Source organism: Rhinopithecus roxellana, chromosome 10 (genome assembly GCF_007565055.1).
Source record: "Rhinopithecus roxellana isolate Shanxi Qingling chromosome 10, ASM756505v1, whole genome shotgun sequence".
Taxonomy (NCBI): domain Eukaryota; kingdom Metazoa; phylum Chordata; class Mammalia; order Primates; family Cercopithecidae; genus Rhinopithecus; species Rhinopithecus roxellana.
The window spans coordinates 139812850-139832243 of NC_044558.1; the positions used below are offsets into that span (position 1 = coordinate 139812850).

The 19394-nt window shown below is 37.8% G+C and overlaps 1 protein-coding gene and 1 pseudogene across 6 annotated transcripts in view; one reads left to right on the top strand and one right to left on the bottom strand.

Annotated features, from left to right (window-relative positions):
* DNM1L (dynamin 1 like) overlaps positions 1–19394 on the top strand; it is a 67559-nt gene that overhangs the window by 42201 nt on the left and 5964 nt on the right. For 2 of the 5 annotated variants that reach the window (XM_010370983.2, XM_030938416.1), the window contains 9 exons: positions 100–231; positions 1864–2070; positions 10376–10496; positions 10713–10868; positions 11215–11304; positions 13142–13234; positions 17083–17139; positions 17839–17916; positions 18241–18273. In XM_010370983.2, coding sequence (XP_010369285.1) covers positions 100–231; positions 1864–2070; positions 10376–10496; positions 10713–10868; positions 11215–11304; positions 13142–13234; positions 17083–17139; positions 17839–17916; positions 18241–18273 — 967 coding nt within the window. The remainder of the gene's footprint in view (positions 1–99; positions 232–1863; positions 2071–10375; positions 10497–10712; positions 10869–11214; positions 11305–13141; positions 13235–17082; positions 17140–17838; positions 17917–18240; positions 18274–19394) is intronic. The other 3 variants (XM_010370980.2, XM_010370984.2, XM_010370986.2) reach the window with 3 other exon arrangements.
* Positions 5260–7708, bottom strand: LOC104668323 (annotated as a pseudogene). Its single transcript, XR_004059500.1, has one exon. The product of XR_004059500.1 is annotated as a nucleosome assembly protein 1-like 1 pseudogene (transcript).

A 19394-nucleotide genomic window follows, 5' to 3' on the forward strand; every position in this document is an offset into this window, starting at 1 on the left:
CTGTCAGGTATTAGAGAATAATGGCTGGTGCTGTCATCATCTGAGGTAGGAAGAGGACAACCATTAAGCTGAATAGTTTTGTAATTTTTTCAACCTCAGGAGTCAGCTAGATATTAACAACAAGAAGAGTGTAACTGATTCAATCCGTGATGAGTATGCTTTTCTTCAAAAGAAATATCCATCTCTGGCCAATAGAAATGGAACAAAGTATCTTGCTAGGACTCTAAACAGGTAACTTTTTTACCTTTTGGAAATGAGATGTGTTTGTTTTTACCAGTAGGTGTCTGAGAGGATTCATTTTCAGTTCCTTACATTTTCATACTGTTCCTAACAGCTTCACTTATGGTTTCTTACATAGTAGGTTCCTGAAGAGTAGATGTCTCTATTTTTATTGGGGTGGTTGACATTACATCATCATGCAGTCTAGAATGAATGTTCAAGTGATTTTAAGATGTTTTAATTATGAAAATTTTGACAGTTAATTTAGTTTTGTGGATAGAACTAGAGATGACTTCATTTGCACTTTGCATTTCAGCAACTGCATTAAAATTTGTAATTTTCACATTATCTATTCTTAACTTAGAATGTCTTTTATTTACCAGGAAAGGGAGATGGAAAAACAAAGAAATAGAATGTCTTTTATTCCTATTCACTGTAGAAATAACTTAAGTTGTATACGTTGGATTCTGAATACCCATTGATGGTGGGGGACTAGAAGATGTTTCTAGATGATTTATAAATGACTGAAGTGGAAGCCATTTTCTCTTACTTTTATTCCCTAAAGACTGCTAGATTTGGATCTTAATAAGGTTGATTTTTACTTTGCTGGTTACTAATTGTAAATGACAAGTCAATGAAACCAAAATTATATAGGAAGAATTGATTGGCTTGCTTTCTCTGTGGTAATTGCAGTAATATGAAAATAATTTGCATTTTTTTCCTTTTATGATTTAGGAAAAACGAATACAAATTGTTTTTTTCCTATTTACACACAGTTAATCAGTATGGCACATAATGCTTCTGAGAGCAGATACATGGGGAGTTTTCCCCATACATCAAGCAAGGAATTCTCCAGGGGCTTGTAGCTGAATGTCCTTTAATTCAATGCTAACACTATTTACCTGGCGATAGCATCAGCTCCCACAGTTTGAGGGTTCAGTCCCACAAGACTGCCCCCAAGTCAGATGCTAGTTGTAAGCACAGGTTGTAGCCTGTATTTCTGACTGATGGACTATAAGTCAGGGTACCCATGACTCCCGTTTCATGTTTGATTAATTTGTTAGAGTGGCTCACAGAGGTCAGGGAAACCCTACTTAAAATATACCCACTTACTATAAAGCATAGTACAAAGGATATAGGTAAATAGCCAGATGAAGAGATGCACAGGGCTGGGCATGTGGGAAAGAATGTGGAGCTTCCGTGCCCTCTCTGGGCACACCACACTCCGGGAACCTTCATGTGTTCCACTCTCTGAAGACTCCATGAACTGTGTCCTTTTGAGTTTTTATGGAAACTTCATTGGCCACTGGTGATCAGCTCAACCTTTGGCCTCTCTCCCTTCTTCTGAGGCTGTTCTGGTGACCAGCTCCCATCCTGAAGCTATCTAGGGACTCCCAGCCACCAGTCATCTCATTAACATGCAAAGACACTCTAAACACTGTTATGCTTTTGGAGAGTCCAAGGATTTTAGGAGCTGATTGCCAGGAAATGAAGACAAAGACCAAATATATATTTCACAGTATATCACATTTGCCAGGACAAATTATTTGATAGGTTTTCCCCATTTTAAAAATTTGACTTCTTTAGGGCTTCAGAATACACAATTTTACTTTTAAATCTTTCCTTTCTAAAAACCTTTTTTAGGTTACTGATGCATCACATCAGAGATTGCTTACCAGAGTTGAAAACAAGAATAAATGTTCTAGCTGCTCAGTATCAGTCTCTTTTAAATAGCTACGGTGAACCCGTGGATGATAAAAGTGCTACTTTACTCCAGCTTATTACCAAATTTGCCACAGAATATTGTAACACGATTGAAGGAACTGCAAAATATATTGAAACTTCAGAGCTGTAAGTAAGAAATTTTTCTGTAGATTTGGTTACCTAGAGAGCTAGGTCACTTTTCCTTTTGTGAAGATGACTTCAGCTCAGATTATCTGAGATTTGTTATCTATAAAACAAAAATATAATTTTGTAGGGATAATAGGATGATGTCTGGTTGTGTGAAAATATGTTTTGTAAATGATGTAAAGCAAAGTAAAATTTTCATGTATTTGTAAAGCAATATTTTAATAAGAAATTTCTTAATTTAGCTTTTAAAGTGTTTGTTTCTTTAGTACACACAGTATAATTGCTCATAAAAAATTAGAAAATGCAGATAAGTAAAAATAAAACATAAAAACAAAATTACATGGTGGTGTGCACCCGTAGTCCCAGCTGCTCAGGCGGCTGAGGTAGGAGAATCCCTTGAGTTCAGGAGTTCAAGGCCAGCCTGGGCAACATATTGAGACTCCATCTCTCTCTCTCTCTCTCTTTTTAAAATTAAATCCAAATTTTATTAAGGATTTCAAGTTACATACTTCAAATTTCTAGAATGGAATGGAATAATTTTGGAACTGGAAAAATGGCATAAACACTGACATCCCTTGAAACTTCAATTTTATAAAGAAAATTCTTCGGCAAACCGCATCCCCATTATGTAACAAGACTAGGTATTATCTACACCTTGACTTTGGCAATAGCTATTTCCTAAAAGAATGAAAAAGATGATTTTGCTACCTCAGTTTGTTAAAAATGGGATTCCGGCCAGGCACAGTGGCTCATGCCTGTAATCCCAGCACTTTGGGAGGCTAAGGCGGGCGAATCACCTGACGTCAGGAGTTCGAAACCAGCCTGGCTAACATGGTGAAACCCCATCTCTACTAAAAATACAAAAACTAGCCGGGCGTGGTCGCAGGCAGCTGTAATGCCAGCTACTTGGGAGATTGAGGCAGGAGAATCTCTTGAACCTCTGAGGCGGAGGTTGCAGTGAGCCGAGATGGTGCCATTGTACTCTGGCCTGGGCAACAGAGCAAGACTCTGTCTCAGAAAAAAAAAGTGATTCTGTCTTTAAAGTTCAAAAAAAGCTGCATTTAGATGAACTATGGTTACCAAAAACAAACAAACAAACAAACAAAAAACAGAGTGTCTAATCAAAGCAAAGGAAATCATTTTGAAAATAAAGAGAACAAAGCTGTTATAATTGGTTAAGGATTTCCAGTAGTAAGTTAAAATTTCAGGAGAGGAATGGGTAGCACTACAGACAGTGTGTTCACTTCCAAGACCTTAACACTAACTTCTGAAAAAGGAAGTTTTCATCACCTCTAAAAATGAATTCAATGTAATTTTGTTAAGAGCAGGAAATCTAGACCTTCCTGTAATGACAATCCAATAGTCCACCCTCACCATCGTCAAAAGAAAGTTGCCTCAAAATTAACAGTAATTAGCCTGAGGTATTGTAAATGTGGCTCTACAGTCTGAAATTTAATGGCATCTTTTGTCAAAAATAGTCTTATTTCCACTTTAGTCTCATGACTACAACACTATAGTGCTCTCCCTGTAGTACTACAACGCAGTCATACAGAAAAAAATTCTTGGACCTTGTGAAATAGTGCATCCATCCACTTCTATAAAAATAGGAGCCACACTGACCGGGCGCGGTGGCTCACCCCTGTAATCCCAGCACTTTGGGAGGCCGAGGCAGGCGGATTACGAGGTTGAGAGATCGAGACCATCCTGGCGAACATGGTGAAACCCCGTCTCTACTAAAAATACAAAAATTAGCCGGGTGTGGTGGCGCATGCCTGTAATCCAAGCTACTCAGTAGTCTGAGGCAGGAGAATTGCTTGAACCCGGGAGTTGGAGGTTGCAGTGAGCTGAGATCGCACCACTGCACTCCAGCCTGGGCAACAGAGAGACACTCCATCTCCAAAAAAAAAAAAATTTATATATATATTTATATATATATATATATTTTTATATATTTTTATATATGCCACACAAAGATCACTAACTGATAATTTAGTTGATAACTGTTTTCTAGTTTAGTTATCAAAGCGTGGTGTGAACAAAATGCTGAGTGTCACACTGGCATTACAAATAGGCCCAAAATTTTGAGCTTTTAACGAGATCAAGAAACATTTTATGAGATTTAACTCAATATGCCTTAACACATCCATGAGGTAGTTAAGTAAACAGTACTACACATTTTAATACATAGCAAACAGAAGCATGGGTAATTGACATACTCATACTTTAAGCAATAAGAATTAGAAGAAACCACAGAAGCTTGGGGCCTTCTCTCTAAGCTCTACCCCAAAGAAAATGAACTTTAACTTTTTTTTTTTAAAGCATCATATCGCTTAAAATTTTCTTCTTCTTTTTTTTTTTACACTTGCTTATTAGTATAGTATCTCTTTCTAAAGCTGGTACCCTTTTCAGTAATGTGGTAAAAACTGAGTATAACCCTTAATTCAAGCTAGGCCTCTGCTTCTACCTGAATTGGTACAAAATTAAGACATTATCTTGTAAGAACTAAAATTGTATTTGAAATTTTTATTTTAGGCTACAAAAACAAGCAAACAACAAGTAACTTGAAAATAGGTCTTGTCAAATGATGTAAATTCATCCTTTCCAGGGAAGCAGAAGGTAGATCCTACTACAAAGAAAAAATGCTTAGTTAATGGAGGTTAAATTTAAAAGTATAGTTAAATTCAGGCTAACTTCTGAAAATCCTGTTTTATTCATCTCACTGTGGTACCAGTAACTATACTGAGTCAGGTTACTTTACAGTTAACTATTTCACCTATAACACAATAATCCATTAACAATCTAATACAGTTATTGGGTGTGGTCATACTGGAAATTCTTAAATTCTTAACCATATAGTTGTCTTGCCCATTTTTTTTTTCTTTCAGACCGAGTCTTGCTCAGCCACCCAGGCTGGAGTGCAGTGGCACGATCTCAGCTCACTGCAACCACCATCTCCTGGGTTCAAGCGATTCTCCTGTCTCAGCCTCCTGAGTAGCTGGGATTACAGGCACCCGCCATCATGCCCAGCTAATTTTTGTATTTTAGTAGAGATGGGGTTTCACTGTGTTAGTCAGGCTGGTCTTGAACTCCTGACCTCAGGTGATCTGCCTGCCTTAGCCTCTCAAAGTGCTAGGAATACAGGCGTGAGCCACTGCGCATGCCAGTTTTTTTTTTTTTTTTTTTAAACGATGAATTGTCTTAGTATAAGTCCCTGCATTTCTGTAACAAAGTAATGAAAGGCACAGCTAATCCAAGCAGACTTAACCCTATTCAACAGACAGCTGAAAAAATACTTTGCTTCCTCAAGGAAAAAATTTTGGAAAAAAAAAAAAGTGTTTCCTTTAACAGTTGTTAATTTTCATAGCTGTACTCCAAGAGCTACATAAAAAGATTCCAGAAGAACCAAATTATTAGCAATGAATGAACATGTGTGACAGAATTTGTGCATTCAACATATCTGGCAGAAAAACTAGTGAAAATGCTAGCTAGAACAAATTGGTCTTTAAAATACCAGTTTCCTATCCTTTAAAACAAAAATTACCTAGTCTACCAAGAAAATACAAAAACATAAGGCAGTAAGTAAGAGTTGTGTTTAGGCTATTACAGTGCAGGTTATCCTCAAGGCCACATATATCCTGCTTCACTACTGCTTGCATTCTGCTGGGTTTTGATCCTTCTTCGGGTCATAGTCTGGATCATTTCCCTCATCTCCTTCATCTACCCCTTCCTCATCAGCTTCTTCACCTTCTTCACCATACTCATCATCATCATCTTCAGTAACTCCTCCAGTAAACTATAACACTGATCTTGGGATTATATGCTCACATAAAAAGTGACCAATTTTGAAGTCTGCAGCAAGGATAGCTTCAGCAGCATCATCCAGATCTCTACTCTCAGGAACTTCAGGAGGGGCAAGAAAATTAAAGAAAGAGTCATTGGAAACTGTTTTGGTCACAGTACGAATTGTCCCATGTACCTTGTGTTTCTGCTTCTTAATGTTTTCAAAGTGACATTCTTTCCTTTTTTCCAATCTATCTGGCCCCCTGTACAACCCATTATTTCTGGTCCATCAAAAGAAAAGGGATCAGAATTATCTGGTTCTGGTTCTAACCTCATCCTACATGTCTTTGTCAGCACTTCATGTGTAAAATATTCACTGGGTTCAAAGTGAAATTCTAAAACAAAACTCTTCGGCTGGCCAGCATCTGAGAACTTCACTTTAGTATCTTTGAAATGCTTCAGAATAGGTTCATCATGTTCCTGAAGCATATAACTGAGTAAGTCAACATTCTTAAAAACAGGTAACCAAAATTCAGGAATTCCTTTGGGGGTCTTCTTTTTCTTCATCCTTTTTCTCATCTTCAGTCTTGGCCTTTTCTTTCAACTCCTCTGAAATCTCATCTTCTTCATCTGGTTTCCATTCACATTCTTCCTCCGTAGGTTCATAAATTGCATTAATAATCATAAACTGCTTATCAAATAGAGGCTGATAGAGAACAGCATACTTTCTTTCAAGATTGTGAACTTCCTCATATAATTTGGCTTCTATCTGTGCACTTATGCAGGTTTTTGAGAGTATTCACTCCTCTTTTAACTACCCTAGCTAGGCAGGTTGTCAATGTCTGCCATGTTGTAAGAACTCAAATATGAGAGGCTAGTATGGGGAGCCAGGCAGGTGGAGCTGTGCAGGCAGTGACTCAGGGTAGCAGCGGTGGTGGGAGGAGCAAGAGGCAGCGCTGCGAGCAGATGGCGCTAAAAAAGGAGACCCCATCTCTGAAAACGAAAACAAACCCTTAATTTCACCAACCTGAGATAATTCCTAAAATTTGGCATTGAACTAGGCATTTTTCTATGCATCTATAACACATAGATGCCTGTCCTACATATCTTTAAAAATCAGATGCTATACCTATCTTGGAATCATTTCTTAAATCATGTAACAAATAACTTTCTACCTCATACATTATCAGTCTGAAGATTTGCATAGTATTTTACTTTTTAGATATACCCTTATTTGTTGGGCCAGTCTCCTACTACTGGATAGTTTGTTTTCTGTTATATACACATATAAGCTATGATGGACTACCTGCATCTATCTTTGGGGCTTGTGTCCAAGTAAACACTGAGGATAAATTTGTAGAAGTAAGTTTATTAGATTAAAGAATATAACATCCTTAGAATCTTTCATTACTTATTGCATATTGTTAGCATATTGTACTGTTTTACTACTAGCAAGAACAACCATTTCTCTAAAAACATCTTTTTATTCTGAAATAATTATAGACTCACAGGAAGTTTGCAGGGTGATGTACAGGGAGGTCCCACGCACCCTCCACTCTGTACCCTTTCCCCAACTTCCCCCACTGTTGGACATCTTGCATAACTACAGTACAATAACAAAGTGAGAAAATGGACATGGGTACAATCCACAGAGCTTGTTCAGGTTTATACGTTAACTCATTTGTGTGTTTGTGTGTGTGTGTGCGTGCATGTGTGTAGTTCTATATACTTTAGTATAACCGAGATGGTCTTCATATGGTCAACTCCGTAAAGAGAGTATTTATCAGACTAATTATTGAATGGTTATATATATGGCATATTGAAAAAAGTAAAGATGACCACAAATGGGCCTTAAAAGAGTTTAGTGGGTAAAGTAGGTCAAGATAATACTGAGCTTGATTAGGCTGCAAAAGTATAACTTTTATTTAAATACTACTTATTGTTATATATAATTCATATTCAGAAAAGTACATATAGCATATATGCACTACTTTATAAATAGTTAATGAACCAATTATCTGTGTCTACCTAATGAAGCGTTTCAGACATTGAAGAGAGACCATTGACATTTATTTCAGGGTTTGGGAGAGCTCCACATTTAAGAAGGCATTTGAATTGGGCTCTGAAAAGAATTTGAGAAGCCAGTAATGAGAGGGTGTTTCAGGCTTGGGAACAGCAAAGAATAATGTAAGAATAATGTTTTGGAGAACAGCATGTATAGTGATGGGACATAATAGGAGATAAGACAGGAAGGGTGTCTAGGAACAAGACTGTAGATACAGAGTCTTTTCTGTCTTGCTCTGTCGCCTACTCTGGAGTGCAGTGGCGCGATCTCGGCTCACTGCAACCTCCACCTCCCAAGTTCAAGTGATTCTCCTGCCTCACCCTCCCCAGTAGCTGGGACTACAGGCGTGTGCCACCACGCCTGGCTAATTTTTTTTTTTTTTTGTATTTTTATTAGAGATGGGGTTTCACCGTGTTAGCCAGGATGGTCTCGATCTCATGAACTCGTGATCCACTTGCCTTGGCCTCCCAAAATTCTGGGATTACAGACGTGAGTCACCGCACCCATCCGCCCCCACCTTTTTTTTTTTTTGAGAGTCTCACTCTATTGCCCAAGCTGGAGTGTAGTGGCGTGATCTTGGCTCACTGCAAACTCCGCCTCCTGGGTTCAAGCGATTCTCATTATCTCAGCCTCCTGAGTAGCTGGGATTACAGGCGCGCACTACTACGCCCGGCTAATTTTTTGTATTTTTAATAGAGATGCAGTTTCACCATGCTGGCCAGGCTGGTCTCGAACTCCTGACCTTGTGATCCGCCTGCCTCGGCCTCCCAAAGTGCTGGGATTACAGGCATGAGCCACTGCGCCCAGCCGAAATTCTTATCTATTAAGCAATTACTCCTCATTCTCCTCTCCTCCAGCCCTGGTAACCTCTAATTTAATTAATTAATTAATTTATTTTGAGACAGAGTCTCACTTTATTACCGAGGCTGGAATGCAGTGGCAGTCTGGGCCAATCTCTGCCTCCCAGGCTCAAGCAATCATCCTGCCTCAGCCTCCTGAGTAGCTGGGACTACAGGTGCCCCACACCTGGCTAATTTTTGTATTTTTTTGTATTTTTAGTAGAGACTGGGTTTCACCATGTTGGCCAGGCTAGTCTTGAACTGACCTCAGGTGATCCGCCCGCCTCGGCCTCCCAAAGTGTTGGGATGACAGGTGTGAGCCAAATTTACTTTCTGTGTCTGAATTTGCCTATTGTAGATACTTCATATAAATTGAATCATTCAGTATTTGCCCTTTTGTGCTTGGCTTACTTCTGTTAGCATAATATTAGACTAGTACCTTTTACCTGAGCTACTATAAAAAGGTACTCAGTAGTGGTTGTAAAAATAGAGAGGAAGGGATGATTTGGGGAGGCATTATAAAGGTATTTGTAGAATTCAGCTGGACTTGAATTTGAAAAAGATAATACCAGGGTTTCTGGTTATTAAACAAGATAGGAAACATAAGGTGCTCAGTAACTATATCAAGAGATTTTTATTTGTCTAAGGCCGGGCGTGGTGGCTCATGCCTGTAATCCCAACACTTTGGGAGGCTGAGGCGGGCAAATCATGAGGTCAAGAGATCGTGACCATCCTGGCCATTGTGGTGAAACCCCGTCTCTACTAAAAATACAAAAATTAGCTGGGCATGGTGGCGCATGCCTGTAGTCCCAGCTACTTGGGAGGCTGAGGCAGAAGAATCACTTGAACCCGGGAGGCAGAGGTTGCAGTGAGCCAAGAGCCCACCACTGCATTCCAGCCTGGGCAACAGAGCGAGACTCCATCTCAAAAAAAAACAAAAACAAAAACAACAAGAAAAAGAGATTTAATTTGTCTAAAGCAAGACTAGGGCTGGGCACGGGTGGCTCACGCCTGTCATCCCAGCACTTTGGGAGGTCAAGGCGGGTGGATCACTTGAGGTCAGGAGTTTGAGACAAGCCTAGCTAACAAGCTATGCTTATTTATTTACATATTGTCTGTGGCTGCTTATGTGCTTAATGGTAGAGTTGAGTAGTTGCAGCAGAGACTGTATGACCTGAAAAGCCTAAAATACTATGTGACCCTTTATGGAAAAAGTTTGCCAACCTCTACTTCAGATTGTGAATCAATGGAAATAAATATAAGGCACTGTTTCCTATTCTCAAGGAGCTTATATTCTAGTTGAGGAAAACTAGGGTAGAGAAAAGGTGCTTAGCAATTCTTAGTTAACTGTTGTTTTATGTCAGAACATGTATTATATTTACAAATATATATATATACACACATACCTATCATTTCATGATTCCTTTTCCCATTTAAAAAAATTAGAGAAACTAGTTCATAATGAGTTGAATTAGAACACATGGTAATGGGAATGAATGAAATTGTTTATCTGAGGCTTTCTCAGAAAATAAGATGAACTTAAAGCTCTAGAAAGACTTCTAACTTGTATCTTCTTTCCCCTTTCACAATGCCAGAAACCATATACTTCATTGCCTTTCAGATGCGGTGGTGCTAGAATTTGTTATATTTTCCATGAGACTTTTGGGCGAACCTTAGAATCTGTCGATCCACTTGGTGGCCTTAACACTATTGACATTTTGACTGCCATTAGAAATGCCACTGTGAGTATGCTTAGCTTTTTAGACTGTAAAAAAAATGAGGTTAAAGTTTTTCTTACCCATATACTATGTCTTTTTAAACTTAATTATACAGTTTATTTTGCTCTCATATTTGAAATTAAAAAGCATTTTGCATGAAAAATACAAAAAATGTGACTTAACCTTTGGGAAGAACTGAAATTACATATATAATAAGAGTTCTAAGTTTTATTTTCTCAGGGTCCTCGTCCTGCTTTATTTGTGCCTGAGGTTTCATTTGAGTTACTGGTGAAGCGGCAAATCAAACGTCTAGAAGAGCCCAGCCTCCGCTGTGTGGAACTGGTTCATGAGGAAATGCAAAGGATCATTCAGCACTGTAGCAATTACAGTACACAGGTAACGGAGAGAAATGTAACAGGTTTCACGTAAACTAGAAAAGAACATGAAGTGGTGGTTTCTTTCACTGGGTGGAAGAAAATGTGTAAGATGGGATACAAGGTAAAATCTGTAGTTCCCTTACCTGAAAGTGATTTGAAATAGGATTCTTAAAATGTAGGCTCCAAATCTAATTCAGTATTTCTGTGATCATTAAATAAAAGAAAATGACTGTTGGCCTGGCATGGTGGCTTATACATACAGTCTCAGCTATTTGGGAGGCTAAGGTGGGAGGATGACTTAGTGAGACTATGTCTTAAAAAGAAAAAAAACAAACTTACATTTTTCTTTCATCTACCATTTATAGGAATTGTTACGATTTCCTAAACTTCATGATGCCATAGTTGAAGTGGTGACTTGTCTTCTTCGTAAAAGGTTGCCTGTTACAAATGAAATGGTGAGCATAGATCATTGTAATTACTATTAGTAAAAGTTTAAATTTTTGACTGCTTTTTAATAAACATTATATGGTTACTTTAGAGTTCAGGCATAATGTTTTCCAGTGTATTGGGAGGAAAAAGAAGTTGAGTTTCAGTCAACTTTAAATTTATTAAAAGTTTAATTTATTAAAGTTAAATTTACTAAAGTTTATTAAAATAAAAAATAAATTTATTAAAGTTAAATTTATTAAAAATTTAAAGGAAAATTTTTAATAATTCTGGTATAAAGTGTATTTTTTCTTCATATTTTAATCATTAGCCTGCAGACATGGGTTTTCTTGAAAAGAGATTTATGATTGAGGGGTGTGAATAGCTTTGCTGTATTATTTAGTACCACTGATCTTAACAGAAAATTAGTTCCATCTTTAGCCTCAGTAAACTGAGCCTTTATAGCACACTCTTACTTTGAGGTACATCGGAGTAATCTGGCCACTTCTGCAGTTTGCTTGTTATGACCTAGTAACTATAATATCATAGTTGGTTGCTACTATTCTGTGGGTTGCTGCTATCCACACAAATAAAAATGCTGAAATTGGCAGAAATATGGGATAAGCATTTAAAATTGCCCTTATGCCTCTAATTGTTGGCTGGGTTTTTGTTTTTTGTTTTTCTTTCTGATCACTAAAAGTGCATTTGGGTCCTTGGCTCAGGATGGTGAGCCCCGTGGAGGTTACTAAGAGTACAAAACCATCCTTGGAATGTAAGTGCTGCTGCTTGGCTGTTTCTTTAGTGAGGACACCCCTCAGATTCTGATGTCTAAGACTGAATATAGCACAGAATCATTGGACCTTCATTTTAATAGATCCTTTTTACCCAGTTCTGGACTGATAAGTGCCATTCTGATACCTGAGATTTGTTAGGACAGCACATAATAAAGGGCTTAAGTTTATTCTCTCTGTAACACTTAGTGGTGTGGTGGCTAATGCCTGTAATCCCAGCACTTTGGGAGGTCGAGGTGGGTGGATCACCTGAGGTCGGGAGTTGGAGACCAGCCTGGCTAACATGGAGAAACCCCGTCTCTACTAAAAATACAAAATTAGCCGGGCATGGTGGCGCATGCCTGTAATCCCAGCTCCTCGGGAGGCTGAGGCAAGAGAATCACTTGAACCCAGGAGGTGGAGATTGTGGTGAGCCGAGATTGTGCCACTGCACTCCAGCCTGGGCAATAAGAGCGAAACTCCATCTCAAAAAACAAAAAAAGACTTAGCAATTCTGTAGAGGGCTGGATAAATTAATTTTAACTTTTCTTTTTTATTTTCCTCTAAGGATTTTGAACTACATATAATATTTTAACTAGGTGCTTTATAGTTAAGGCTAACCAGTCACTACCTCAGGTCTTTAGATGTATCCTTTACCCAAATAAAGTTAACATTTTTAACTTATGCCTGGTTATGAACTTATTTTCTTATTGTTGAAAATGAACTTAAAAAGTGACATGGAATAGTGGATGATCTGAAGTTTTAATAGCAAAGTTGCATAAAGCATTGGAATTTAGATTTGCATCAAATAGATGACTATTTTTCCTTAACAGTAAAATACTTGTAGTTACTTTAATGTTATTGTTCCCTCTTAGAAATGCAGTTTTAGATGCTGAAATGTAAATAATTTTAAAGCTAGAGTAAATTATTGTTTGACATAAGATTTATCGGTTGGAATATAATTATCAAGTAATTTAGGCATAAGTTTCCTGTACTTTTTCGGTATTGTCTGTTTCGTAAGTTTTATATATAAATTTCTCAAAGTAAAATATGGTTGATGTATTTTTGTATATAGCCTAACTTACTTTTTTTCTAGGTCCATAACTTAGTGGCAATTGAACTGGCTTATATCAACACAAAACATCCAGACTTTGCTGATGCTTGTGGCCTAATGAACAATAATATAGAGGTAAATATAATTCTTACACTTTTTCACAGATAGAAAAATCTGTTGTAACTCAGTTATATCAAACTTATTTAGCACGGAGTAATGATAAAATAGACATGTGCCACATTAGTGCCTGTTGCATGCCAGGAAATATGCTGAGGGGATTACATTGTTTTCTTAATTCTCAAAACCACCTGGAGGCATTATTACTTTCTGCTTATGAAATTGAAATTCAGAAAGAATGTGAGAATTCATTGATTTGGTGTGACTGGCTCTATTTTGGTAACTTATAGTTTATACAGGGGAAGTGTGTACAACAAAGTGTTTAAAATTGTTTTCATTTGGCTCTGAAAGCTGTGAAGGAAACACTCAAGAATTGACCAACTTAGCATAAATTTGGAAAAGCAGAGTGCTTTTTTCACCAGTACTGGGGTGGCTGCATTTCATGGATCTTTTCTTTCCTTTTGATGTTAATGTAACAAATTGAATAAGATCTCAGATGGAGCCAAGGCGGGTGGACAGAGCAATTTATCCAGAAGCCATTTTTTTCCTCTGCCACTTTTCTCCAAAAATAGTACATTTTTCTGTTACTCCCTAATTCAGTAAGACCTCAGAGTCCCCTTCTATATCAAATTTCCTCTTCTGCATATGCATGGTGAGAAAATTGTAAATATGCAATTCAGAAGCTGGAAGGGATCCTGTGTTATTGACTTCAATTCCGGTTAAAACAGATGGGGTGACCAGGCATGGTGGCTCACACCAGTAATCCCAGCACTTTGGGAGGCCAAGGCAGTTGGATCACCTGACTTCAGGAGTTTGAGACCAGCCTGGCCAACATGGTAAAACCCCGTCTCTACTAAAAAATACAAAAAATTAGCCAGGGTTGGTGGCAGGTACCTGTAATCTGAGCTACTAGGGAGGCTGAGGCAGGAGAATCACTTGATCCCGGGAGGTGAAAGTTGCAGTGAGCTGAGATTGTGCCATTGCACTCCAGCCTGGGCAACAAGAGCAAAACTCTGTCTCCAAAAAAAAAAAAAAACTGGGGAGCTTGAGGTTTACAGATAGCATTTATTCCTTTGGTGCTTATTTTGCAGGGCACTATTATAGGAAACAAGCACCTTCTTAACACAGGTATAGGGAACTCATTTTTGGTTACATAGCTGGGGGTGATTCCTGTTATCAGAAAAAATTCCAAAATGCATACATGAGTAGGCTCTTCAAAACACGCTAGATAACAGTTATGTTAAAAATTAGCATGTAGACACTTAAAAGGATTTAGTTCTTTTTGCACTGAAACTAACATCATGAAAAACTTGTGTTTGTGGTAGTTTTGTTATACTGACAAGGTCATATGTGATATGATTTCACATTAGTATTTTTCTACAAATGAATAGGTTTGTGGTTATAATGACTGTGCCAGAGAACTTTATGTGGATATTTTCATTTAATCTTTACCATAACCCTGAGGGCAGATCATGTCATTAACAGATGAGGACACTAGGGCTTCAAAAGAGTTGGTAAGCTGTCCAGTTAGCAACGCAGGTATACCAGGTCTGCTGGGGTCTGGGAGCAGCTCAGATCATAACTGGTTAGTAACAGTCTAGGGTGAGAATTCGAGATACCGTGCCTTTTGCTTTGTATCCCTGTTCAAAACGTACATTTTATCATGCTAATTTTTTATTTTGAAGATTGTTAATATCTATACTTTTACTTTTTTTTTTTTTATTTTTTGAGACGGAGTCTCGCTCTGTCGCCCAGGCTGGAGTGCAGTGGCCGGATCTCAGCTCACTGGAAGCTCTGCCTCCTGGGTTTATGCCATTCTCCTGCCTCAGCCTCCCGAGTAGCTGGGACTACAGGCACCCGCCACCTCGCCCGGCTAGTTTTTGAATTTTTTAGTAGAAACGGGGTTTCACCATGTTAGCCAGGACGGTCTGCATCTCCTGACCTCATGATCCGCCCATCTCGGCCTCCCAAAGTGCTGGGATTACAGGCTTGAGCCACCGCACCCGGCGACTGTTATTTTTTATTACTGAATACCCTCCCATGAAAAAATAAAATTGGGCCAAGTTTCTGGCAAAAAAAAAAAATTTTTTTTTTTTTTTTGATCAATAAAAGTTTTATTACCTGTCCCAAGTAGGGAGGACCCTGGGCGTATGCTCCAAGGCACTGTCCCCTGAGGGAGAGTGACAGGAGAGTTTCACAGGGCGATGGAGGGGAGAGGATGCGTCTTCGCGTATAGAGGAGGGATCCCAGAGGTCCAGGCGCAGTAACATGAAAGGTCACTTGAGTTCATCTGTAAGTTGCTACGGTCTGCTGGGAGCTGGTTTGAACCAAGTGGGTGACTGCATTCTAAACAGGGCTTGGAAGAAACCAAAAAAATTCCTTACACATGGAACATCATTGTGGGCTGGGTGTGGTGGCTCATGCCTGTAATCCCAGCACTTTGGTAGGCTGAGGCAGGCTGATCACCTGAGGTCAGGAGTTCAAGACTAGCCTGGCTAACATGGCGAAACTGTCTCTACTAAAAATACAAAAATTATCCAGGGGTGGTGGGTGCCTGTAATCCCAGCTACTAGGGAGGCTGAGGCAGGGAGAACCGATTGAACCCGGGAGGCGGAGGTTGCAGGGAGCCAAAATCATGCCATTGCACTCCAGCCTGGGCAACACAGCGAGACTCCATCTCAACAAAAAACAAAAACAAAAGCATTGTGAAGCTTTGTTAACTTACAGTTTTTTGCAAGTTGAACTGTGTTCATGAAATACTTTCTACTTAGGAGCAATTTTGACTTTAACCTAAATAGTTTCTACTGTATTTGTTGCTACCTGTGAGAGATCCACCATTAACATCTACAGATTTCTGTATCTTCATCATCTTTTTTTTTAAAGACAGTCTCACTCTGTTGCCCAGGCTGGAGTGCAGTGGCGTGAACTCTGCTCACTGCAACCTCCGCCTCCTGGGTTCCAGCAGTTCTCCTGCTGCAGCTGGGATTACAGGTGTGCACCACCATGCCCGGCTAATTTTTATATTTTTAGTAGAGACAGGGTTTCACTATTTTGGCCAGGCTGCTCTTGAACTGACCTCAAGTGATCTGCCCACCTTGGCCTCCCAAAGTGCTGGGATCACAAGCATGAGGCACTGTGCCTGGCCAATATTTTCATAATCTTTTACCTATCTATCTTGGTGCTTGGATATAGCAGATGCTTGGGACATTCTAATTTGAATTTAACAGTCTCTTTAGCTTTGTACAAGTTACTTTGATAATATTAGCAAATTAGAACAGTGGGCAATTGATCAGTCTGTTAAATTAGCCGGGTTACAGAAAGGACTTTCAGTTGTCAACACTATTTCCTGGAGATAGGATAAATAAATGGAACATTTTTATAGGATAACATCAACCACAGATACTTCTTCAAGATACGGTTTTATGAGGGGAGTTGTCTGAATTTAACACAAAGGTGTTCAGGTTACAGTGACTTTTAAAGTCTTTGTGGGGTTTTCTGTGATCTCTGGACTTCAAATTCCACATGGTATGTTGAAGGCTTATGTTCCACATTTATGTGAGGACAGGAAAGGGGGAGAAGATGTCACTCTGTTGCCCCTCATTTGAGAATCTCCAGTACAGGAAGCCACTGTTACTGACACTGTATTGTATCCTTCAGGTGTGTGGGCAGAAAAAAAAAAGATTGAGAAGCTTTGGGTTAAATGATTTATTTATTTTAAAATATGATAATTATGGCATGAGTCCCAACAGTGAGAGGATGTATCTCTAAGTTACTCCACACTTTTCAATTAACATGAACATTTTTTAGTAGGCATATATCTCAACACTTGGATAATCACTTTTGTTCTGCTCGATTGTGTTTCTTAGGAACAAAGGAGAAACAGGCTAGCCAGAGAATTACCTTCAGCTGTATCACGAGACAAGGTAAAAAAAATGTTTTAAATGCATATTCCCAATACCTAAAGATAGATTGATGAGCTCAGAATATTATTCAGTTCTAGGAGTAATTGTTTCTTCTTTTCCTCCCTTAAACACTCCATTGGAACTGAGTAAAGACATACAAGTTTAAAATGGGTTTTGAGTGATTTAAAGATAATAGTATTTTGAATTCACTGACATAAATGCTTAAAAGTAGGTTTAAGGGTTTATTTAAGCATTTAAGCATCAAGCTTTTTAAAAAAATTCAGTCAGTGACTTTATGTAAATAGTTGAAATGACTAAAGATTTTATTATAAGAGGGTTTCTTGGAAAACACAGTATACACAGAATAGAGTTTTTAATTACTAGTAATACTTATAATAGTTGTAATACTAAAGTGTGTATAAAAATCTTTTACCTTGACTTCTTTGCCAGAAAAGAATCTTATCAAATACCAAAAATAAAAATGAAGCTTTTGGATTTGGATTTTTATTATGTATTCATCTGAAGGAAACTTTTAACAAAGGTGACAATGGTGAAGGAAATAAGGCAGAATAAACAATTTTATCTCCCATGATTATTTTCATTTTTCATGTTATTTTACGATTTTGTTACAGAAGGGAAAAATTCACATTTATAGAGTGTTCCTGAATGCATTTTTGCATCCTTGATTTTTTTTCCCCCCCCTGCATTTTTTGCCTTTAGTCTTCTAAAGTTCCAAGTGCTTTGGCACCTGCCTCCCAGGAGCCCTCCCCTGCTGCTTCTGCTGAGGCTGATGGCAAGGTCTGTTCTGATTCTTAATCTAAGCCTGCATGCCTAGTTCTTTGGTACAACATAATCTTCTGGAAACAATACACTGAATAGAAGAATATTAATATGGGATACCGTGCTAAGGTCAGATCACTTTAGTCTAATATATATTTTAAAATTATATAACAATGCAATGCATAGTTTATATTGTTGACATGCTTTTGCTTGCAATATAGAAGATGCACACAGAAAAAGAAGTAATTTAAAGAGGAAATTATCCTGCACTTTTTGAATTTCAACCCATTGGTATTTAAATTTTGCTTGTTAAATTGCATGTTTTAACATATCTTTCAACAGTTAATTCAGGACAGCAGAAGAGAAACTAAAAATGTGAGTCTCTTGCTTCAGAATGGAAATGTTGGTACCTTTGGTTCTCACTGAAACACTGTAACACCATTAAATAACCTGTTTGTGTAGTGGTATCTATTTGTCTGTGTTATGTTCTTAATGTTCCTTTTATCTAACCTGTGGAAGATGGCGTTAAACGTTTTAATTAGTAACAATAATAGGCTTTCTGACTGTTTTCTGTGACCTTCAAGAATAGTTTTAAATTTTGATAGGAAATTTAACATATTTTGATAGGAAACTCAGACATTTCCTAGATTTCAGAGATGGAATTGTATTTTTGGACATTTCCTTTCCTCTTTAAAGATCTTGAGATCTGTTCAGTACTAATAGATAATCCTCTAATCTAATGCTTCTTTCTTATGCTTCCAGTTAGTTTGCACTTGTTACCCTATATATAGCTTCACATATGCTTCAGAAGCTTAAGCAAATTAAAAACAAACAGGGGGACTGTGAGAGTTTGAGACTGTTTTCAATTCTTGACAACCATTTTAGAGGAAAATTAAATAATGTATAAATTATTCAGACTCATTGCTATTTCAAGATTTTCTGCCATTTAGTTCCTTTCCTTAATTATCCAGATTTAAAGTTCTGAACTTGAGATAAAAGTTTATAAATGTCTTATCTTCTCTCAGCCCCACTGTGCTCAGATATTGAGCGAACCATCTAAATCACTGCACAAGTTTTATTTCATTCATGACATCACACTGAATGTGCTCACTCTCCTTAAGAGTTCATTTGGTATGTCATTCATGTATAAAAACCTAATTACTCATTTTTAAGTTAATGTGTAATATGTGTAATATAAATATACTACGTATATTTATAGTTCACCTTAACTGACATATTAAAGACAGATTTTAGCAAGTATTTTGATTCAGGATGCTACCCCAAACTACCATTTTTCTTACTGCCATAATCCTCTATTAAATTTTTATAATCCATTTTTAGATTGTAAGCTCTTAAAGAATAACTAAAAAAAAACCCTCTTAAATGTTGATGAATTATGTTTTTCCATTATAAAGTCATTTTTTACTTTTAGAAGTCAAGATTAATAAATTTTCTAGAAAATAAGGTGTAAAAGCACTTGTGATTAATGTGATAGC